The sequence below is a fragment of the Vulpes vulpes genome, chromosome 5 (assembly GCF_048418805.1).
Source record: "Vulpes vulpes isolate BD-2025 chromosome 5, VulVul3, whole genome shotgun sequence".
In the NCBI taxonomy this organism is placed as follows: domain Eukaryota; kingdom Metazoa; phylum Chordata; class Mammalia; order Carnivora; family Canidae; genus Vulpes; species Vulpes vulpes.
The window spans coordinates 16,279,207-16,298,829 of record NC_132784.1 but is presented as its reverse complement, the minus strand read 5'-3'; the positions used below and the strand labels follow the sequence as shown (position 1 = coordinate 16,298,829).

At 37.0% G+C, this 19,623-nt stretch overlaps 1 protein-coding gene across 15 annotated transcripts in view; it reads left to right on the top strand.

Moving 5' to 3' along the window:
- The window catches only part of NCKAP5 (NCK associated protein 5), a 946,904-nt gene that overhangs the window by 334,611 nt on the left and 592,670 nt on the right, over window positions 1-19,623 (top strand). For all 15 annotated transcript variants that reach the window (XM_072757601.1, XM_072757595.1, XM_072757603.1 and 12 more), the window contains one exon: window positions 15,016-15,089. In XM_072757601.1, the coding sequence (XP_072613702.1) occupies window positions 15,016-15,089 (74 nt within the window). The remainder of the gene's footprint in view (window positions 1-15,015; window positions 15,090-19,623) is intronic.

The following is a 19,623-nucleotide window of genomic DNA, read 5'->3' as shown; positions in this document are numbered from 1 at the left end:
GACCTTTCCTGGAGAGTTTCCGATTCATGGGTCTGGGGAAAGGCCCCAGAATTTATGCTTTTAACATATTTTTAGGTGATGCTAATGATGCTGGCCAAGGGAACACAATGGGATACCACCCTGCTTCTCTTCTTTCTGCCTTGGCAGAGATGAATTGGCCCAGAGATAGAGGTTCTGGGCATGCACTCTGTCTTGCTCTAAATTAAAAGTTGCTGTGTGCTACAATATTTCTCTCCCGATTTTCCAGTGGGAGCATACAGACTTGTGTCACCACGTTCTAACACATACTTAATTTGTCTTGCCCTTCAAGAGAGAAGAGACTTCTTTTCTTCTGAATCAGAGAGTTTCCACTGTCAGGGCAAAACAGCTTTTTAATTACCTTTCAAACAAGAGAACAGTGCAATTTCCTTCAGGCTATATCAGCCCTTTGGGTTACCACTAATAAAAACACTTTTTAATCAGAAGAGTGGTAATGATTTCATACCATGTTTGGGGCACAGTGGCAGATAATCTCAGTTTTCTTTTTCACATAAAATAAGCTACAGAGTTGAGAGTGGAAGTTACCAGGAAACAGTACTTAATCTAGTCTCTGAGAAAAATGAAAAGTTTGCTATTGAGTTTCTTATTAGGGTGTCTTGCACTTCATAAGTTCCTTTTCTCCATCTTTCAAAACAATGCTGAAATCTTCCTGTGTAATTGGCAGTTGATCCCATAAGCATGATTCTCCTGGAAGTTATTTCAGATACTTGACAAAACTGTAGGCTCAAGTTCTCTCAGGTCGAACGAGAAAATGCTCAGAGGGGAGCATGTTTTCCCACTGCTTAATGTCACTTTCTGCCCTGGCAGAGCTAAGACTGCCAAGTAGACATGCTGCCCCATGAAAGTGGTCATCTGCCAACTGATGCAGTCTCTTTATTTACAGGAGACAGGACCCATTGCCAAAAGAGGGGCTTCACTCTTCCCCTTCCTTCCTGTTAGTTCCCACTTGGCATTTTCCTGGTCATATTTAAAGATATGAAAAGGAACAATGGCAGCCAGATGTGTTCTGCTTTGCCCCATGCTCCTTATGCTACTATTGATGTTGGCTTAGGAAACCATATTGAAATACCACTTAACTGGTCCTCAAGGAGCTAAGTTTGTTTCTGTAGAGTTGGCCTCTTCCTTTAGGATGCTGGGCAAGTCCAAGTGTTTTTTTTTTTTTTCAGCACTAGGGTTGCCACAGCTAAAGAAATGGCCTAGAATTCTCGTTACATTAGGGGTCCTCCATGCTGGCAGCCCTAATGGAGGACAATTCTACTGAACACACCTACCGTGTCTGCTGCAGAGGCTCCAGTGAGTTCAGGCTTTGGTTTGTTCTTAGACCCTCACACTCAGAACCCAAGTCCTACCCCAGCCTACTGGCTCTACCTCTTCAGGATGAAATTAACTGACAGGAGAGGACAGTTCTTTGTTATCCTCTGTTAGAATTTCCCTGGTACTTGCTCTTTAGTGTGGGGAGGGGGAGATGGCCACAGAATATTGTGTTCAAATCAATCACATAGTCTATTGCCCAAGACACCCTGCTTACTCTTTCAAAGTTGGGTCTGACCTTAAAGATTTTCTGGTTCAGCTCTTCATACCAGTTTTCTCTTGAGAATATTTTTGACTATGGTTTTGTAGCTTCTGTCAATCACATTAAAATCTGATTTTGCATAATTTGTAGATTTATTACTCTTGCATATTTCGCATTGGCAACGTGGCTTTATTCTATGTGTATTCACGTGCATACATATACCTTGCAAAATACTACATCTGAGAAGGTAGCTGAGAGAGGACAATATATCTCTTCAGAGCCTCCAGCCTTTATTTCATGTGATGTGTGGCAGGGGGATATCTGTGGTCTCCCACAATACATCATTTGATGTTAACATGGAGAACAGACTCAGTGGGAGGAGGAAACATGGTGGGCGCTGGTGGCATTTCATAAGTTCTGATGCCTTTTTGTTTTAGAAAATTCAACAGGACAGAACTAGTATTTCTCTTCCCCAAAACAAGTCTGGATGTTTTAAATAATTAAAACAGTAGCCTGCAGCCACGTGAAAGTGAGGAAAATTTAAGACCCATTCCATTACTTTCATTTTCTGATTTTTTACAATGAAAAATAGACATAAATGGCATCTTCTTCTGAGCACCACCTATTCCCACCCAAAGGCAGTGGAGGGAAAGTCTTTGAAATACTTTGTTCCAGGAAGAATTTTCTTTCCTCCCATATGATTTATGAGTCCACAAGTGAGAAATGCAGCTTAACAGGCGACATACTCAAATCCTTGAATCTTTCAGGCTCAGAAAATAAAATGCAAACAAGGTTTATGTGTTAATGCATAAATGCATAATCCCTTCACCCAGTAGGAAATACCCCATTTCCTGAGGGGAGCCTCTTACTAAAGATGAATATGAAAGCAAATATTTAAATATATTTTTGTAGCCCTCCTGTGTAGCAAAGGGCATCTTCCTTGGATAAGCAGCTCAAGTTTTCCTAGAAGAGTTCCTGGCTTTAACGTGAGTGGTACCATCTGCTCTTTTTTTCTGAAACATCTTTATGTTCAGTCTTATTCCCTAATGATAATAGGAATGTCAACAAACTTAAGGCCTTGACTTACTTCAGTAGAATAGGTGCTGTGAGTATTGCAGGGGCGGTTTGGAGTATTGCAGGGAAGGTTTGGCTGATGATGGATCGGTTTTGTTGTGTGAGCCCCTAAGAATGATCATCGTTCGGGAGACCATTCTCCAAAGGTGCCTCAGAGAGAACTGGCAACATCTTTTTCCCTAGGTCTTCTTAAGATTACATTTTTGGGCCCGATTTGACTCCCAGATTCAGAGTATCTGTATCTCTGGTGCAGGACCTGGCATCTGCCACTTTCCCAAGTGCCTCTGTAGCCTCTCAGGAACACTGAACTTTAATAAGCATCTCATATTTTCTAGAAAGTTTTGTTCATAGAAGGTAGGTTCAGCCTACCCCTGTCACAAATTTTCTCTTTCCTTCCCCAGTGAGGACATTGGAAAACCTACTCCACTAAAAGTTCTTTGGTCAAGACATGAGGGGCCTCCATTTTGGCAACTACCATGGTTATTTTGAGGGCCTCCCTTACTTGATCATTGATTGTATCTGGCACTCCCTTCTTCCTGAAACACTGTTCTGAAATACCAATCTCTTGTTCCTCTCCCACTGGCTTCTCCTTAATTTCTTGGCCTGTTCTCCTCCTCCCAACCTCCAGTTTCTGGATCCTTTCCTCTTAGTGTTGTTCTTTCATCAGGGAATCTCACTTCAGTCTCCTGGCTCCAAATACTACTCATCCACACTATGGAATCCCAAATTTCTGCCTCCCAGACCTCTTGTCTGAAGACAAATGTCCTCATCAACATTTTTCTCCCATATGTGGTAGACTTCTCAAATCTAATTGCCCAAAGGAGAAAAATTTATTCAACACCCTTGCACAAACATGCTCCTTCCATAGTCTTCTGTCAGTAAATGGAACGTTAATTATCCAATTGCTTAGGCAAAAAAACAGAATACTACCTTTGATAACTTCCTTTTTCCGTCTTCTTACGTTTAATCCAGCAGTAAATTCTATCACCTTGATCTTCAAAAATACATTTTGAATCCAACAATTGATGACTCTCCCTATGTATGATGTCTCTGGTCCCAGGGATTGTCCTGCCAGTAGCCTCCAGTTGGTCTCCTGGCTTCTGCTCCTGCTGCTGTGCACACACACTCCCATATTGCCTTTAACAGTAGTGGGGCAATCATTGTCAAACTTCAGTGAGATGGTTTCATTCCTCAGATCAAATTCCCCTGAGGTTGCTCCTTATTTCACTAAGAGCAAAAGATAAAGTTCTTATCAGGACTGTGAGACCCTTACAGATCTGTCTCTTCTCCATATCCCAGGTCTGTGTTGTTCCTGGAAATTGCCAGCACACTTCTGCCTCAGAGTCTTTGTGTTTGTTCTTCTCTCAGCCTATGATGAGTCTCCCAAGATAGCTATCTGGGTTAGTTTCCTCATTTCCTTACAGGCTTTCCTCAAATGTTGTCTCCTCCTCCATCAGGTTACATTCGCCTGAACCCTCTGCTTCAGCTCCTCTTTTCCCTCTTCTCTATTTAATCTTGCCACAAAAAAGTTAACTTCATTTAATTATTTTGTCTGTTTTCTCCACAAAAATGTAACGTTCATGTAGGTGGAGACTTTTGTCTATACTGTTCACGCTGGATTCCTTGACATGGAAGAGTGCCTAAACATAAATTAACACTCAAAAATATTTGTTGAATAATTGAATTTGGCATTATTTACACAGATCTCATTAATTTTTAAAAAGGAAAGTGAATGGTAATTTTTAAAAAGGACAGTGAAGGGCTATACAATAAAGTAATCCCTGCGATAGTAAGGCAATAATTCACAAAGAGTGGTCTCCAGAACAGTAATAGCATCAGAATCACCTGAGAGCTTGTTAGAGATGCAAATTCTCCAGCCCCATCCCACACACACTGAATCAAAAACTTTGGGGTTGGCCCAACAATTTGGTTTAACCAGCCCAGGTGGTTCAGATGATTCAGATGAACAAATGAGACCCAATGACTCTGAGAAAATAAATGTGTTAGGCTCCCCCAGATGATGCTTCAACCAAGTTCAAGTGCACTAGTTTCTTAAAATGCCTTAAGGCTCTAACTGGAGTGACATTGGTGCCAACTTACTTCTTGGCACGTGTTTGCAAGTCCTGCACTAAGTGTTGATATTTTTTTTTTTATGATAGGCACACAGTGAGAGAGAGAGAGAGGCAGAGACATAGGCAGAGGGAGAAGCAGGCCCCATGCACCGGGAGCCCGACGTGGGATTCGATCCTGGGTCTCCAGGATCGCGCCCTGGGTCAAAGGCAGGTGCTAAACCGCTGTGCCACCCAGGGATCCCAAGTGTTGATATTATAAAGAGTTTGTATCTTGACCTTTTCAGGAAAATCAAGGAGTCTGGCTTTTCCAGTGTTCCAGGGCAACTTTGGAGGAGTAGTAGGGGATAGAATTAGAAAATAACTATTCAGATTTTGAAGGGCACAGATAGTAGACTCGGGGGGTGGGGGGTTGTTGCACTGTATAGAGAGTGGAATGGCATTCTGTGATCCAATACTTGAGTGGAAGGAAACATTTAATATATATTGTACTTATTTCCTTACAATAAGTACAATATACTGATGCGATTGATCCATTAGTTAATTCTGTGTTTTGACATTATACCAGGTTTTGGGTGGTCCTATAGCTTTCTGTGGCTGAACTCTTCTACCTAAACTAGCGCGTGACCTGAGGCTTTCCACTTACTTAAGGCTCTATCAGTGTCTATCAAAGCAATAAGGTTAAAATGAGTACTCTATTTCACTTGTATATTTGTTTTTGTCTGTGTATGTACACAATCTACTGCCATGTTGACAATTGATATGTTCCTGATTTGTAGAACTTTAGGAGAGATAGAATTATTTTTCACTTTACCCTCAGTGGGGTTGGGGGTGGGTACTAAAATGAATTGAGTTACTTTTACCACCAAAGTGAATTCCTTCATCTAAACAATTTATCTTATTTCTCAAACTGCCATTAAATGCCATATATAATAAAACGGAATAGACAGCTTAGAAATACAATTATCATGTCTTTTTTTTCCACTTAAAACCAAGTAAGTATAGCTCTTATGTCTTTTCCTCAGAGAATACATAAGTAATACAATCTTCATCAAGTTTGATAAAAATTGAAAGATGTGTATTTGGATTCATTCCATTTATGAGAATAGAGTGCTGAACATCAGATGATAATTTAATTTCTGCCCTTGGCCTTGTTGAACCTGGGCAGGCAAGTCAAAGCAAAAGCAAAGCCAAATTTAATGCAGATTATCCAATTAGCATGCACCTGAAGGTTTATTTCTGACCTTGTTTGATGGCATTGCATGTAGCCACATCTCCCTAAGTGTAGGGAACAATAGAGTTTCCCCCCTTACACTGCCTCCAGTTCTCATCTTACCAACATGGAGTCTACCTGGAGGGCAGTCACCAGTGGAAAGGGTGTGTTCTGCTTCAACTTGGCCTGTTAGAGTGGAAAATGTGCTAGATTGAGCGATTGTTTAAGTCTGTCATTGTGGAACCCCAAGCAAACCATTTAACTACAATCTGAGCCTTTGTTTTCTATGTTGAAATGGTAACCGTGACTCAAAGCTATTGGGCGGATCAAACGAGGATACCAAAGTGCTTTAGAAAACTCTGACTACAAACCTATGTCCATCCATCAATACACCGATGTTATATCAGCTGCTTAGTACTTAACTTTGTATATTTGCCAGGTTAATTTCAAAAGAATTGACTAATATTTACTGTGTTACTATACACAGTATAAGCCAAGCTTATGGCTTACAGTATAAGCCAAGCTGTTGTAACATAGAGACTCCAAAATAATATGTTTTAGATAAAATAGAAACTTCATTCTTTTTCAGGTAAGGGGGCAAAGGAAAAGGTTAGAGTGGGTGGACAACTACTTTAAGATCAATCAGTTTGCCATTCTCAACATGTCCTATTCTGTCTCAGGGCTGAAGTTTGTTAGCATTCTCAACAGGGGGATGAGTGTATATGGGTAAGCACCTTTTCTTTAGGTTGGAGATCCTTTGGATATTGCATGCGCCATTTTTGCTTACATCCTATTGGCTTGAATTCAATTACATGTTCATTTCACCTTTGTTGGAAATAGAATCTCTAGCTCAGAAGCCATGTGTTCAGCTGAAACTGAGAAGGAGAAGGAGCTATATTTAAACGAAATAAAGGAATGGGGGACAATTTTGTAGTCTCCAGCAAATTGAGATGTCTTGTTCTGCTAAGCTGTACTCATAATTTGATTTACATTGATTGCATTACATTGATACCCAAGAGCAAGCAATAAGACGTTTCAATGGTTCTGGTTTCTGTGTGTCTATATTCTGTTACTGTTAATGGATACTAATGAAATTTTCATACATGGCAGAGGTCATAAACATCTTATGACCAGGGCACTAAGATGTTTGTGCTCTGTAGGGTTTTCTATTCAACATGCTATCAAGTATCCATCCATTTTATAGCAAACTTTGGTTATGACTTTTTGGGACACTTTAGATTTTCGGTGATTGTGGAAGCCCTGGCAATCTACTAAATTTTCCAGGAGAAGATGAAAGAAGCCTTGGGATAGAACCATACCCTTGATACATGATGGCAGGAAAAAGACAAGGATCTCAGAGCAGTAGACGGAAACAGGAAACCCTTTCAGAGAACACCAGAGAAGGATAGAGTATGATTTGAAATGTCAAGCACTACAGGAACTGATCATCAGGAACAATGCCCTGCGATTCCACCTGTGGTGGTCACTCATGGCTCTAATAAAGCAGTTCCACTGAAGAGTTTGCAGTGCAAGTGGAAGAAAGGTTGAATTGTTTAATACATGAACAAGGAGGAATTAGAGGTTGGCTAATGGAGAGATAATGGCAGTGAGATCAATCTGCTAGAATTGATATTTCTGAATTGATTTGTGTTTAACATTTAAAAATATATCATTGGAAGAATCTATGTCGGCACAGATGCCAGTCAAATGTGAGAGAATTTTTTCTATTCTATTGCTAGAATAGAATCTATCTATTGCTGTGTAATTCCCAAATTCGGTATGTTTGAAATTTTTACAATCACTGTGCAGGTGTACCTTTTTATTAAGATGACAAATAATTTTTGAAGGTAGCATCATTTATTATAGTTGTTAGTCATTTTCTTAATTGTGGAAAACCCTGTATCTAATGTTAGTTGTGTTGATCTGAACAGCTGGCCTGCTGGTGTGTGCTACTTTGCCCAAAGGTGAACCGGGAATCCTACATTAGTGGTGACAAGAGTGCTGACACAATTTTACAAACTCTGCCATAAATTACACTGATTATAACATCAAGATTATTTGGAGGGATTTGGGATCCCTGCAAGCTTTGATTTTAGTATTGTATTTTATACTCCACTTTAAACTAATGATACATTGGATCCTCTCATCATTAGAATTCATTTATAATGGGTCTTACTCAGAATTGACCTAGATCAGACAATTCACATTAAGTGGGCTTATGCCACACAGATATGCAATGCTAGGTGTATCTATAAACCTCTAATCACTTTAAATGTTTCATACTAATTGCCCTGAATCATGTGCATTAAAGAAATGAAAGGCAAATTTCCTGAAATACATCTCCAAAATGATTTTAATTTGCATAAGTTTTAGCCAAGAAACAGATGTCTTTTTAGTGCTGTACCTTTGTAAAACTTTTAAGCACATTATACAAATATGTCTTGGTGTAACTTGGTGTTCCTCTCTAATCCTAACTTGGGTGAATTGCTTTTAGCAGAACACTGACAAGGATGAGTAATAATAAAAAAGAGACACTATTGTTTCAAACACCAGCTTAGTTTCTTTTTTAATTAACATAAACAGTTGCATTGTGATATTTTAGATCTTGCTTTCTAAAATTTAATTATAATAAAATTTTTGTGGATTTTATTTTCTGGGGCTATATGTTTCTAAAAAAATCATGACTTTTTAAATTTGTGTAGTGAGCATATAGTAAACTAGAAAGAGAATTATGCAGAAGAAATTTAACCCATAGTACTATCATATACTGTGCTTTCCTTCTCTTTTAATCTTTTGTATATGTTTTCAATATTGTAATTAAAAAAGGATTATGCAGTCTTAAATCCTAGGTCTTTCACCTAATATTATACTGTTTTCCATTTTATTATATATTCTTTACAAATTGAAGGAATTACATAATTCCTCAAATGGACAAAGAGTGCTTTATCTTGATCATTCCCACATTTTTGGAAGCTAAGCTATATCCAGTTTTTTCATGTCATCATAAATAATATTTGAACATCATTTGTTTTAATTTGATTGTTTACTCAGGATGATTCCTAGACATGGCGTTTCTGGATCAAAGGTACATTGATGTTTTCATTTTCATGACCTATTATCAAATTGCTTAACTCAGCTGTTAAACATGTAGACAAAATATACCCTTGTACTTAAACTTTCCTGATTATTAAGTGTAGAACAATAATTTTGTTCCTATGTACAAAGAGACTTTTGTGTGATCTGGCTCTCCTGTTTCTCATTCTCCTCCATCTGTCCATGACAAAGATATATAATGTATACTCTACATCTTACATCTGGGACTTTTGTTTACTTTTATATTTATATTTATAGACATAAAATCCATTTAAATTCCTTTGAATTTTTGTTTTATATTATAAATTCTTTATGCATCACTCAGGTAAAGAATGTGTGTATATGTACACGTATGCACACACATGCCTACATTTACATATTTGGTATATATTCATCTCTTCAGCATTTGGTATATATGTGTATATATAAGTTCAAGGAAGTTCAATATACATATGCACACATGTTTCAATTAAATTAGACGCTTTATTTCCTGAATTCATGAGTACCTGTGAATATTTTTCTGTTGCTTTGTTCTAGAACAACTACTTGATTGGTGATTGTGGATTTAAATTCAAAGGTCTATGTTCCTTATTTCGGTAGATATTGGGGATGGCTGGAAGCTATGAAACAGCCTTTCTTAAATCTTTGGTAGGAAACCTGTTTGTTGGTTTAGATGCTTGTGGTCCCCCCCTACATCCACTATTTTTTCTTAGCCCTTATGCAAGCAGATGTGTGGATGGTTTATAGAAAAACTCTACCTAGAATGTGATGTGGGGAGCCCTTTTGATGTACATGTTCAAGTCCTTTTTTCCCCTCTCTGTTCTGAAATATTTCCTTAATTATCTCTTTGATCAGGAGCACCTGGGTGGCTCAGTGGTTGAGGCTTTGACTCATCCTGGGATCCTGGGTTTGAGTTCTGTGTCAGGCTCCCTGGAGGGAGCCTGCTTCTCCCCCCACCTATGTCTCTGCCTCTCTCTGTGTCTTTCATGAGTAAATTTTAAAAATCTTTTAAAAAATTATCTTTGATCATTATTTCCATCCCAAATCTTGTGAAGTACTCCAGAGCCATAATTGTTAGACAAATCTACGTTTTCTGATCCAATATTCATTATGTTTCTTTTCTCGTCTTTATCTTTTACTTAATTTACTTAGATTATATCTGTCCTCAGGACTATGTATGTGCTTTCAAGGTCAGTTCTACTTTCATATCTAAGGTGGGTTTTTCATAAGGAAAATGAGTAGAATAGAACCTTGACTGAGTTAGTTACTTTGAACAAAATCTTTGTGGTGAGTAGCCAAAGGAATGCTTGAGAAACTGACAGTCTTCACAGGTAAGCTGTGTTGCGCTCGATGAATGTTGACACCAAGGATAATTGGGTTATGTGTGTATGTTTTTCTCTAGTTGTAGCATTTTCAGAACTAAGTTAATTCTACTAAAGAAAGGGCAGGAGGGTTAGTGAGTATTTAAGTCCTGGCCATAATTGTTTCTAGATGAGATACTTGAGAAGTAGACTTCATTTGTGTGACCAATTTCATGCCAATACACCAAGATCCATTGCCTTTCCATGGTGGGAAGAGTTACTCTGTCATAAAAATCACAGTGGGGACCGACAGGTTTTAATTTTGCTTTTGCGATGTGTATTTCCTTGAAATTCTTAGCTCACTCAGCTCCCTTTTAATTTTTTTTCTTTACTTCAGCTTATCTTGTTTTATAAAAATCAATTGAGCTATCTATCAGAGCACCTGGGTGGTTCAGTTGATTAAGCATCTGACTCTTGGTTTTGGCTTAGGTCATGATCAGGATCATGGAATTGAGCCCCACATGGGGTTCTGTGCTCAGTGAGGAGTCTGCTTATATTCTTTCTCTCCCTCTGCCCCTGCCCCAACTCTCTCTTGGGTGCACGCACTCTCTCTCTCTCTCTAAAATAAATAAAATCTAAAAAATAAACCCTAAATTGGTTATCTTTTCATCTCAGTACCTTTTTTTTTCCCTTAAGGTTTTCTGCGCATTTCATAGGGTCCATACTTTTCAGGATACTACTGAACATGTTAAGGTTTTTCTATAATGCTTTCATAGTTCTCTTAATCATTTTCAAAGTGGTGCCCTGTCTCCTGACTAAGGGTGATGTTCTGTATCTCTTGTCCTTTCATACTTTGTCATGGGTTTTATGTTGTCTGTTTTCAATGCACTTATTCTGAAGTGATCCATCCAGTTCTGGGTTAGCCAATAGACAGTGAATATTCTATTTCCTTGCTATCTACATTTATAAAGAAATTTTGTTTAAGTTGGCTCAAATATCCAGTGTTTTTCAGGCAATTTGGGGAGCTATGCTTTAGTGAGGTGGGATTTTGCCATGTCCTTTCTTTCCATCTGTACCTTTGATACTTTAGAATACTGGGTACCCTATTTAATAACATCCAGTATGTGCTTTATGGCCAAGCTCTTGCTGTGGATATAGTAGCTACAGTATTGCACTTGATATGACTATAGCTTACTGCAAACCACTGCAGCCCCACTGCCTTCACCATGAATTATTTTCTTGGAGTTAATATCCAAATAGACAAATAAAAAGTGGAATAATCCTATTTTATTTTTATAAAATGATAGATATTTCTTGTTAGTTAACTAATTTCTTCAATTTAGAGAATGGAAATGATAAATGTGTGAGGATGCTGCATAAGGGTAGAATTTATCTGGGGTAAAAATTCATTCAACAGAAAGTACATGTATGCACTGTATTTTTTTTCTCATTTTATTTCCATTAGCCTGTTTGTGTGTGTGGGGGAGAAGTTGGGGAGAAGTGAGTGGGGTATAGGCAATACCAAAAACACTCAAGTAAAATATATTGGATGTTAGAAGGGACAGTGCTATGGAGAAAAATAAAGCTCAAAAGGAAGGAAAATTCATATTCCTACTTTCCCATTATTACATTGGTTAAGAGCTCATAGTTTTCATTATAGTTAGTTTTATGGGAAATGGGCGGAGCTACTTTATTTAATTTGCATAGTAAATATTATTACAGATACCACTTTTTTTTTTTGGTTAAGTGTTCTAGGCAACGGGAAGAGCATAGACAAAGACATTGGGGATGAGAAGGTCAGAGGGTGGGTTTAGGAAGAGCGTACACAGATGGTTCTGGACTAGATTTATGGCAGGATTCAAATCCTGGCTCTGCCACTTCTTTGCTATAGGACACTGGAAAGTCTGTTACCTCATTTTCAAAATGGGGATACTAATAGTATCTACCTTATGGGGATATTGAGATTAAATGAGAAAACATTGTGAAAGTACTTAGCACAATGCCTGACACAATGACGTTTTGTGAAAGCTTTAGTTAAGATAAAAATAATAGGTCAAGAAGCCTTTACGTGCATTGAATTTTCCAGGTGGTAACTGCTGTCTTCTGAACAAGATTTGGCTTTTTCATTTCACCTTAGCAACAACACAGTCCTAGTATTCACTCAGGTAATGGTCTCCACAGATTGGAGTCTTTGCAGATGCTGTTTTCTTTCCCTCATCCCTCTTTTCTCAATATGCTTTCCTCCTTCTTTTCTTCCAGGTGTTAGATTAGTACCATTTGCTTGGAGTCTCCTTCCAACCACTTTATATAAGGGAGGTGCCCCTTCCCTATTTAAATCCTCTCATCACTGGTGTGCTTCCTTCATAGCATATCAGTCAGTAGTCAGAAGTCAATGTGTTCACTTGTTATGTTTTTCTCTACAGAATATAAGCTCTTTGATAGAAGGAATTTTTCTCTCTGTTATTACTCTATGAAGCAAACTTAGAATAGCATTTGGAGTATAATACATTTTGATAAAACAGTTGAATAAAGAATGGATGAATGACTTTGAGATTTATGTATTTGTTTCTACTTGGAAACTATTTTAAAAATATTGATGAATGTATTTGAAAATTAATGTCTTTGATAACTTCAAGTGTTCTAAACCTTTAAATCTTGATCAGGATGCTTAATGCCATAAATACAAACTATTATAACTTTCTGCACTAACAGATATTTGCTTTAGTTTTGATATGCCCAATGGTATCTTTTAAATAATTAACATGAAAAAGAATATTATTTGAAAAGAATAAAATTCTTTAGCTCATGATCTGCAATGGAGTTATACTGTCAGAGAAGAGCAGTTTTAGCTAGGTAAAGATATGGTGCACTGTCTAGCCTACCTGAAATATGGTAAAAAGTAAAATGACTAAGTGGGTAGACCCAGTTCCAGAAACTTAGGAAAGGGCTTTTTCCATAGTATCAGGTCAATTCTTACAGATGTAGTTTCCGCCCTCTCCCATTATAATACTTATTCTTATAGGAGCAGTAGATTATATACAGCACTTAATCAAAACAAATCTATATCAGAAAGAATCAGCATTAATCAAAGTTCTTAGTTTATCTCAAATCCATAAGAAACAAAACAGTAACTTTCACGGGCACCTTACCACGGGAAACACTGTACGCTAGTTCATCTAAGGCAGATATACTATAGACACAGAGGACTGTAGGCTAGATGTTCAAATAGAAAGTAGAAGAAATATCAGGTTCAAGATGAAACCAATCATCACAAATTTTCCACATTGTATTTAGTTCCATAGTTAGCAACTGAAACTATTGCATATGAACTTCATACTCAGAAATCACTAATTTAAAAAAATCATATTTTATAACCTATGGACTTCTTTCTTTTTAAGATTTTGTTTATTTATTCATGACAGACACAGAGAGAGAGACAGAGAGAGAGAGAGAGGCAGAGACACAGGCAGAGGGAGAAGCAGGCTCCATGCAGGGAGCCTGATGTGGGACTCGATCCCAGGACCCCAGGATCACACCCCAGCCTGAAGGCGGCACTAAACCACTGGGCCACTGGGGCTGCCCAACCTATGGACTTCTATAAACCTCTGTTACAAAGGAATTCCTTATTTTTCAGAAATATCTCTTTAAAATATGGTTTGATTGAGAATTTAAAAATATACCTTGCTTTCATATCTTCTTAGAAGCCAGATTCTTTTTCTCAGACAAAAAAAAAAAAAAAACAAAAACAAAAAAACAAACTCACAAAACCCCCAAAACAATTTAGACTATGTTTTTATATAAGGAGATAAAGGAAAATGAACATGTTTCATACATGTCAACAATATGCCCAGTGAATAAATAAAGCATTCTATCTAGTTCAAAAGTAGCATTTTTACTAGGAGGTAATTATCATAAGACCGGATAATCAAGTTCTGCATTGTCTACTTTATTCTTATTTTCCTAAAATCAGCAGCAACATTGACTTACTTATTTTTTAAGATTTATTTATTTATTTTTAGAGAGAGAGAGCACATGTACATGTAAGTGTGAGCAGGAGGAGGGGCAGAGAGAGGGAGAGAATCCTCAAGTTCAGACTCTTGCTGAACAAAGTGCCCTACATGGGGCTTGATCCCAGGTCCCTGAGACCATGACCTGAGCTAAAATCTGGAGTTGGCCGCTTGACTGATTGAGCCACCCAGTGTCCTTGGTTTGCTTATTTTTATATAGTTGAATATATGGACCACAATGTAGATGACTATGAAATTTACCTTTCCTCTGTGAGTAAGAGGGTTTTTATGCTGAATCTATAGAACTCCAGTTCTCTGTTTATAGAATGATCTGATAATATGGAGTAAATATTTATCTCCAGGGAACTCTGTATATAAGTAACAGATATATTAATTCCTAGAACTAGAGGGACCAGGGATTATCTTGTCAAACATCTTTCCCTTAGGGCACCTGGGTGGCTCAGCAGTTGAATATCTGCCTTTGGCTCAGGTCATGATCCCGGGATCCTCAGATAGAGCCCCACATTGGGCTCCCTGCAGGGAGCCTGCTTCTCCCTCTGCCTATGTCTCTGCCTCTCTCTCTGTGTCTCTCCTGAATAAATAAATAAAATATTTTTTTTTAAAAATCCTATAAAAGAAATATAGTCTGAATGTTGGTGCCTATTGTAATGAGGCTTTATTTGTCTTTGTATGTCTGCATGTATAGGAATATATGGACTCCAATAAATACATTGAGCATCTTCTAACTCAGCTCGAGGAACAACATAGAAGTCTATGGAGGTGAGTGAAATCCATGTCTTTACCTTAGAGCAGCCCTGACAGTTTTCATGATGATCATGGAGGCAAGGAGATGGCAAACTGTCTCTTCTTACACATGGTGTCAAAAGCACCTTTGGAAGCAGAAATCACCAGAGACTCCTTAGAAAATTGTATCCCTTTAATGAAAATAAAGCAACAGTGCCAGAAGTTGTCCTTGAGTCAAGGACCTGCTCAGAGCCAGGAGGATGGTGAAAATCATGACACTTCGTTAAGGTCAAGAAATAAATTTGTCCAAGGTCACAGAATAAACTTATGTTGTTGTAACTACAATCCAAATTTTTTTAATCCTTGTCTGTTTCAAGATCAAGCTTTTTTCTGTAATTGAAAAGTTCAGTCTAGCTGCTTAAAATATCTGCTTCTCTTCATATTAAAGGAGAATATTTTAAAAATGCTGTTCTGTAGGCCTCTCATGTTTAGTTTTTCTATATGGTGGGTTCTGATTCTCAGTGAAGAAATGTATAGGAGAACAGTGGTGCAGGTAAACTGGAAAAAGAGGTTAATATCATAAAAGGCATATTCTCAAGTTACTTGTTCACTGGTGCCTCATGGGAATCGAAGCTGATTAAAATGATTGTGTTGTTGTATTCTAGATCTTTAGGGTCCATGTGATCATGCTCTGCACAGGTACTCCTATGGAATCTGCCATTCTTTTTCTAAATTACTATGGCTCTTGGTATCTGGAATAAACCTGCTAGTATTTAATTACACGATGGCTCACATTGTACCAGGATTGTTTAATGTAATTAGCTTTCTCTCCCAAGGGTCAGTAAGCCCCTGAAGTCCTTTATTTCTTATCTCTTGGCAGCTGGAGGAGAGTGCTCTCTTTATACACAGAGGTGGCGGGTAAATATTTGCTAACCCTGTGGCCTTCTTGCCCAATCTCATCCAAATGTATCACCATCAGTCTTTGTACCAGGCAATGCTGCCCCTTCTTCATGCATCTTGTAACAAATCCTAAAAACCTTGAAATTTGTCTTATCTCAGGGATGGTAGTTCTTGGTCAAAATGCCTAATAATTTCATGTGTTCTGTCTTTTATATTAGTTTCCCTGCCAAAGAATAGGACTGTGCTTGTAGCAATGGTTCTTCCATTTCTGTGCATGGAAAAACTGCTGATAGGATACTACAATACATAATTTTTAAGTCCACTTGCTGTTAGCAGACATAACGAACTAATCTTATATACCTCAATGTGAAACTGTTAGATGTGTTTTTGAGAGCTATATGTGGTGTCAATTAAGTTTTCTTTTGCTAATCAATGTATTGTATTAATAAAGCCGCAACAATGTATTTATAGTTACGTATCTTTTAGATTATATTTCTCATAGATCTCCTCCAAGATATAAAACATTATTTAAGTGAATTGTAACATTTTCTTTCAACCATTTATATAGGATATTTGGTTTTCCCTATCTTTTAAAAGAAAAATATATACAAAAAATGATGAATACCATCTGATGAAAGAAATTAGAGTTTAATTCGGTCATTAAGTGTGTCTTATATACATCATTGGGGAGGAGTTATGATTTCATGGGTCTTTGAACCAAAAAAACCTGCCTGTTTTCCTCCTTTGGTAAGAAAGCTAATAAAAATCTTTTGATCTTTTTGGATTGGATTAAATGAAAATCCACTTTTTCAGGCAAAGACTTAACCTAACATAAAGTAAGAGCTCAGAATTTTGTGTGCAATCACTTCTATTTTCCTTCAGAAATAGAATTATTGCTGCTGAAGAAGCAAAGCCTTATACATAGTGGCAGAAGATCTAATAAAAAAAACTTCATTTGAATAACAATAAAGGGCAGTAATGATATTTCAATAGTCAGAAACTACCAAGGAGAAGATGGAAATGGGTAGTATTGAAAAGAAAATGAAAACCAATAATAGCAGATTTATATACTATTTATTGAATCATGAAATTATCTTTGGTTATATTTTATAAACAGATCTTGAGTGACTTGAAGTGGTAGGCTTTCTGATGGCTGGGACAATATCATAACTGCAATTCTAACCAAATTGTTTTTGGGTGAAGGATATGCCAGTTACAGTGAGCAGCGCGAGGAAATTCTTTCTGGTTATAATTAAATTTTTAAAATACTTTCTTGAGTTAAAGTACAATCTATGATGCAAAGGATCACAGGAACAGCATGTCACGTATTCAAGCACAATTGGATTGTCTGAAGTTGAACAAATGTCCTCATAAGTCAGTATAAACTTTTTTCTGATATCTATTATGCCTTTGATTTGTAGCTGCTGCAATTTTCATGGAGTGGGCTATTATCATTGCTGCTGATCTTAACTGATGGCCTTCGATTTATATTTTAACCTACATATAACTTAAACAAATCCTGAATACTTAGATGTTCCAACATCAATTGTATTCAGCATTAATTTATGGCCACAATGTTTAAGGATTGATCAAAAGCATTATAGACACATGGTATACTATTGCTACTTGCTTAATAATGAAAGAATGGGACCAATTGAAACAAGATCGGATACAAAAATAAGTCTTTCCTTATTTTCATGGAGATGGCTACCAGTCTTTAATAGGTTGTAGTTGTGTCTTATAGTATAAACATCTGCTGTGACACAAATACTTGTCCTAATTATACTCTCAAAATAACTAGTTATTTTGGTGCACTGTTTAGTATTCTACCGAAATAGATATATAATCTGTCTCTAGTTTTCAAATTGCAAAAGAATCTGAAGTTCAAATATAGCTGTCTAAGAATGAGCAGTCATTTAGCTCAAAAAAGACACTTTTTGACACCAACAGAAAATTCTTATGAATTCATCTGAGTAGATTGAGTCAGAATCTAAAATCTAGTATAAGATTGGAGTACAAGTCTGGGTGGACCTACTTTGCTCTGCATCTCCCTGTTTGAGGAAGAAAACTAAAAATCCTCAGTGACAATTAGTTTAGTAGTAAATGTTGTAATGGGATGCTAAATTTCTGTATGTTTATTTGTTTTAATGTGGAAATTTAAGAATAGGAGAAAAGGCTCTTTTACACTTAATGTCTTTTAAATCATCTACCATTTCTGATTTGGTGAAACATAACTGACTGACAAGAGAGATGGTAAGGAAACAACTGCTTAAAATTCTTCTAACAATTGATAGAAATCTTTATCCATTCTCAGCTTCAAATTAAAAGAGTTTAGAACAAACACAAACAGTTGGAAGACACCAATTGAATTCATGAATATTTATAGTGTTAATGACTCTTTCATATCACATGTGAAATTAAATGTGAAAAATGGAAGCAACATTAATACTATAGAAATAGAAAAAGGCCTGAAAGTTTTGGAGACTTGGACTCTTGGCCTGGCCTCCCCAAACTGGCCATGGGGCATCCTCTCTAGAATAAGTTTCCTTTCCTGTAAAAAGAATCTATCAGTAAAGCCAGTATTTAAAATTACTGAACCCTGAGATTATTTGAAACACATGGTGGTTAAAATAATACGTTTATATAACACGTACAAATACATGTTTAACCTTATTTTTCTCTAATTATACAGCTGGATCATTCTATAGTATTTAATACATATATTGTAGAAAGCTTCCAAGAACATAAGTAGAAACCAGTAAAATAGCAGAAATACCTAGCAGCTTGCTAATAACTCAACCAGACAATATCCAAGTGTTCACCTCAAAGTTTCATGGCTTGAATTAGAGGCAGTGTTATCAATAGTCTGTACATAAAGAATAATTCCATGCAGCCAAAATTAAATGAGAAGATCTGGTGAATACAGAGTACCAGCTTCTAGACTACAGATCACAGATCAGAATCCCATTTGAGGAAGCTCTGTGTAGGCTAAGGATTCTCAGTCAAGGCACTATTGACATTTGGGGCCAGACCATTCTTTACCTTGAGGGTTGGGAATAAGGTTGTCCTGTGCATCATAAGTTGTCTAGCATCATCCCTTGCCTCTACCCACCACATGCCAATACCAAGCCCTCTGTGGGACAATAAAAAATGTCTCCAGAGTCCAGAATCCTCTTTCCTCCATGTTGAAGACTAGTGATCTAAATGATCTGTGAGCATTTTCTCAAGCACATTCTAAGAAAAATGAATATCCTTGGTAGATGTTAGAGGTGTTTTGTTTTGTTGTGTGTGTGTGTGTGTGTGTGTGTGTGTGTGTGTGTGTGTGGTCTGTGTGTGTGTGTTTAAAATGAGTAACTCTGTGGTCAAATTTGAGATATACTAGGTAAAATAGGTAAAATAAAGTTTTAGAATGTTTGAATTCTAGAACTTCTCAGAGCCATTTAAGTGACTAACATGTGTTATGAATTTCAAATATAGGATATAAAATAGAATTTTGACTTCTTAAAAAAAAAAAGAATTTTGACTTCTTAAAAAAATTCCTATCTTTCTTGCAGCATCTATTCTGATTAAAGTTAAAAGGAACATATTTTCCTTTTACTATTTTAGGAAATAGTAATCTATCCAGTTCAATAATGAAATATACAGAAACATTATTGTAACTATTTCCTCC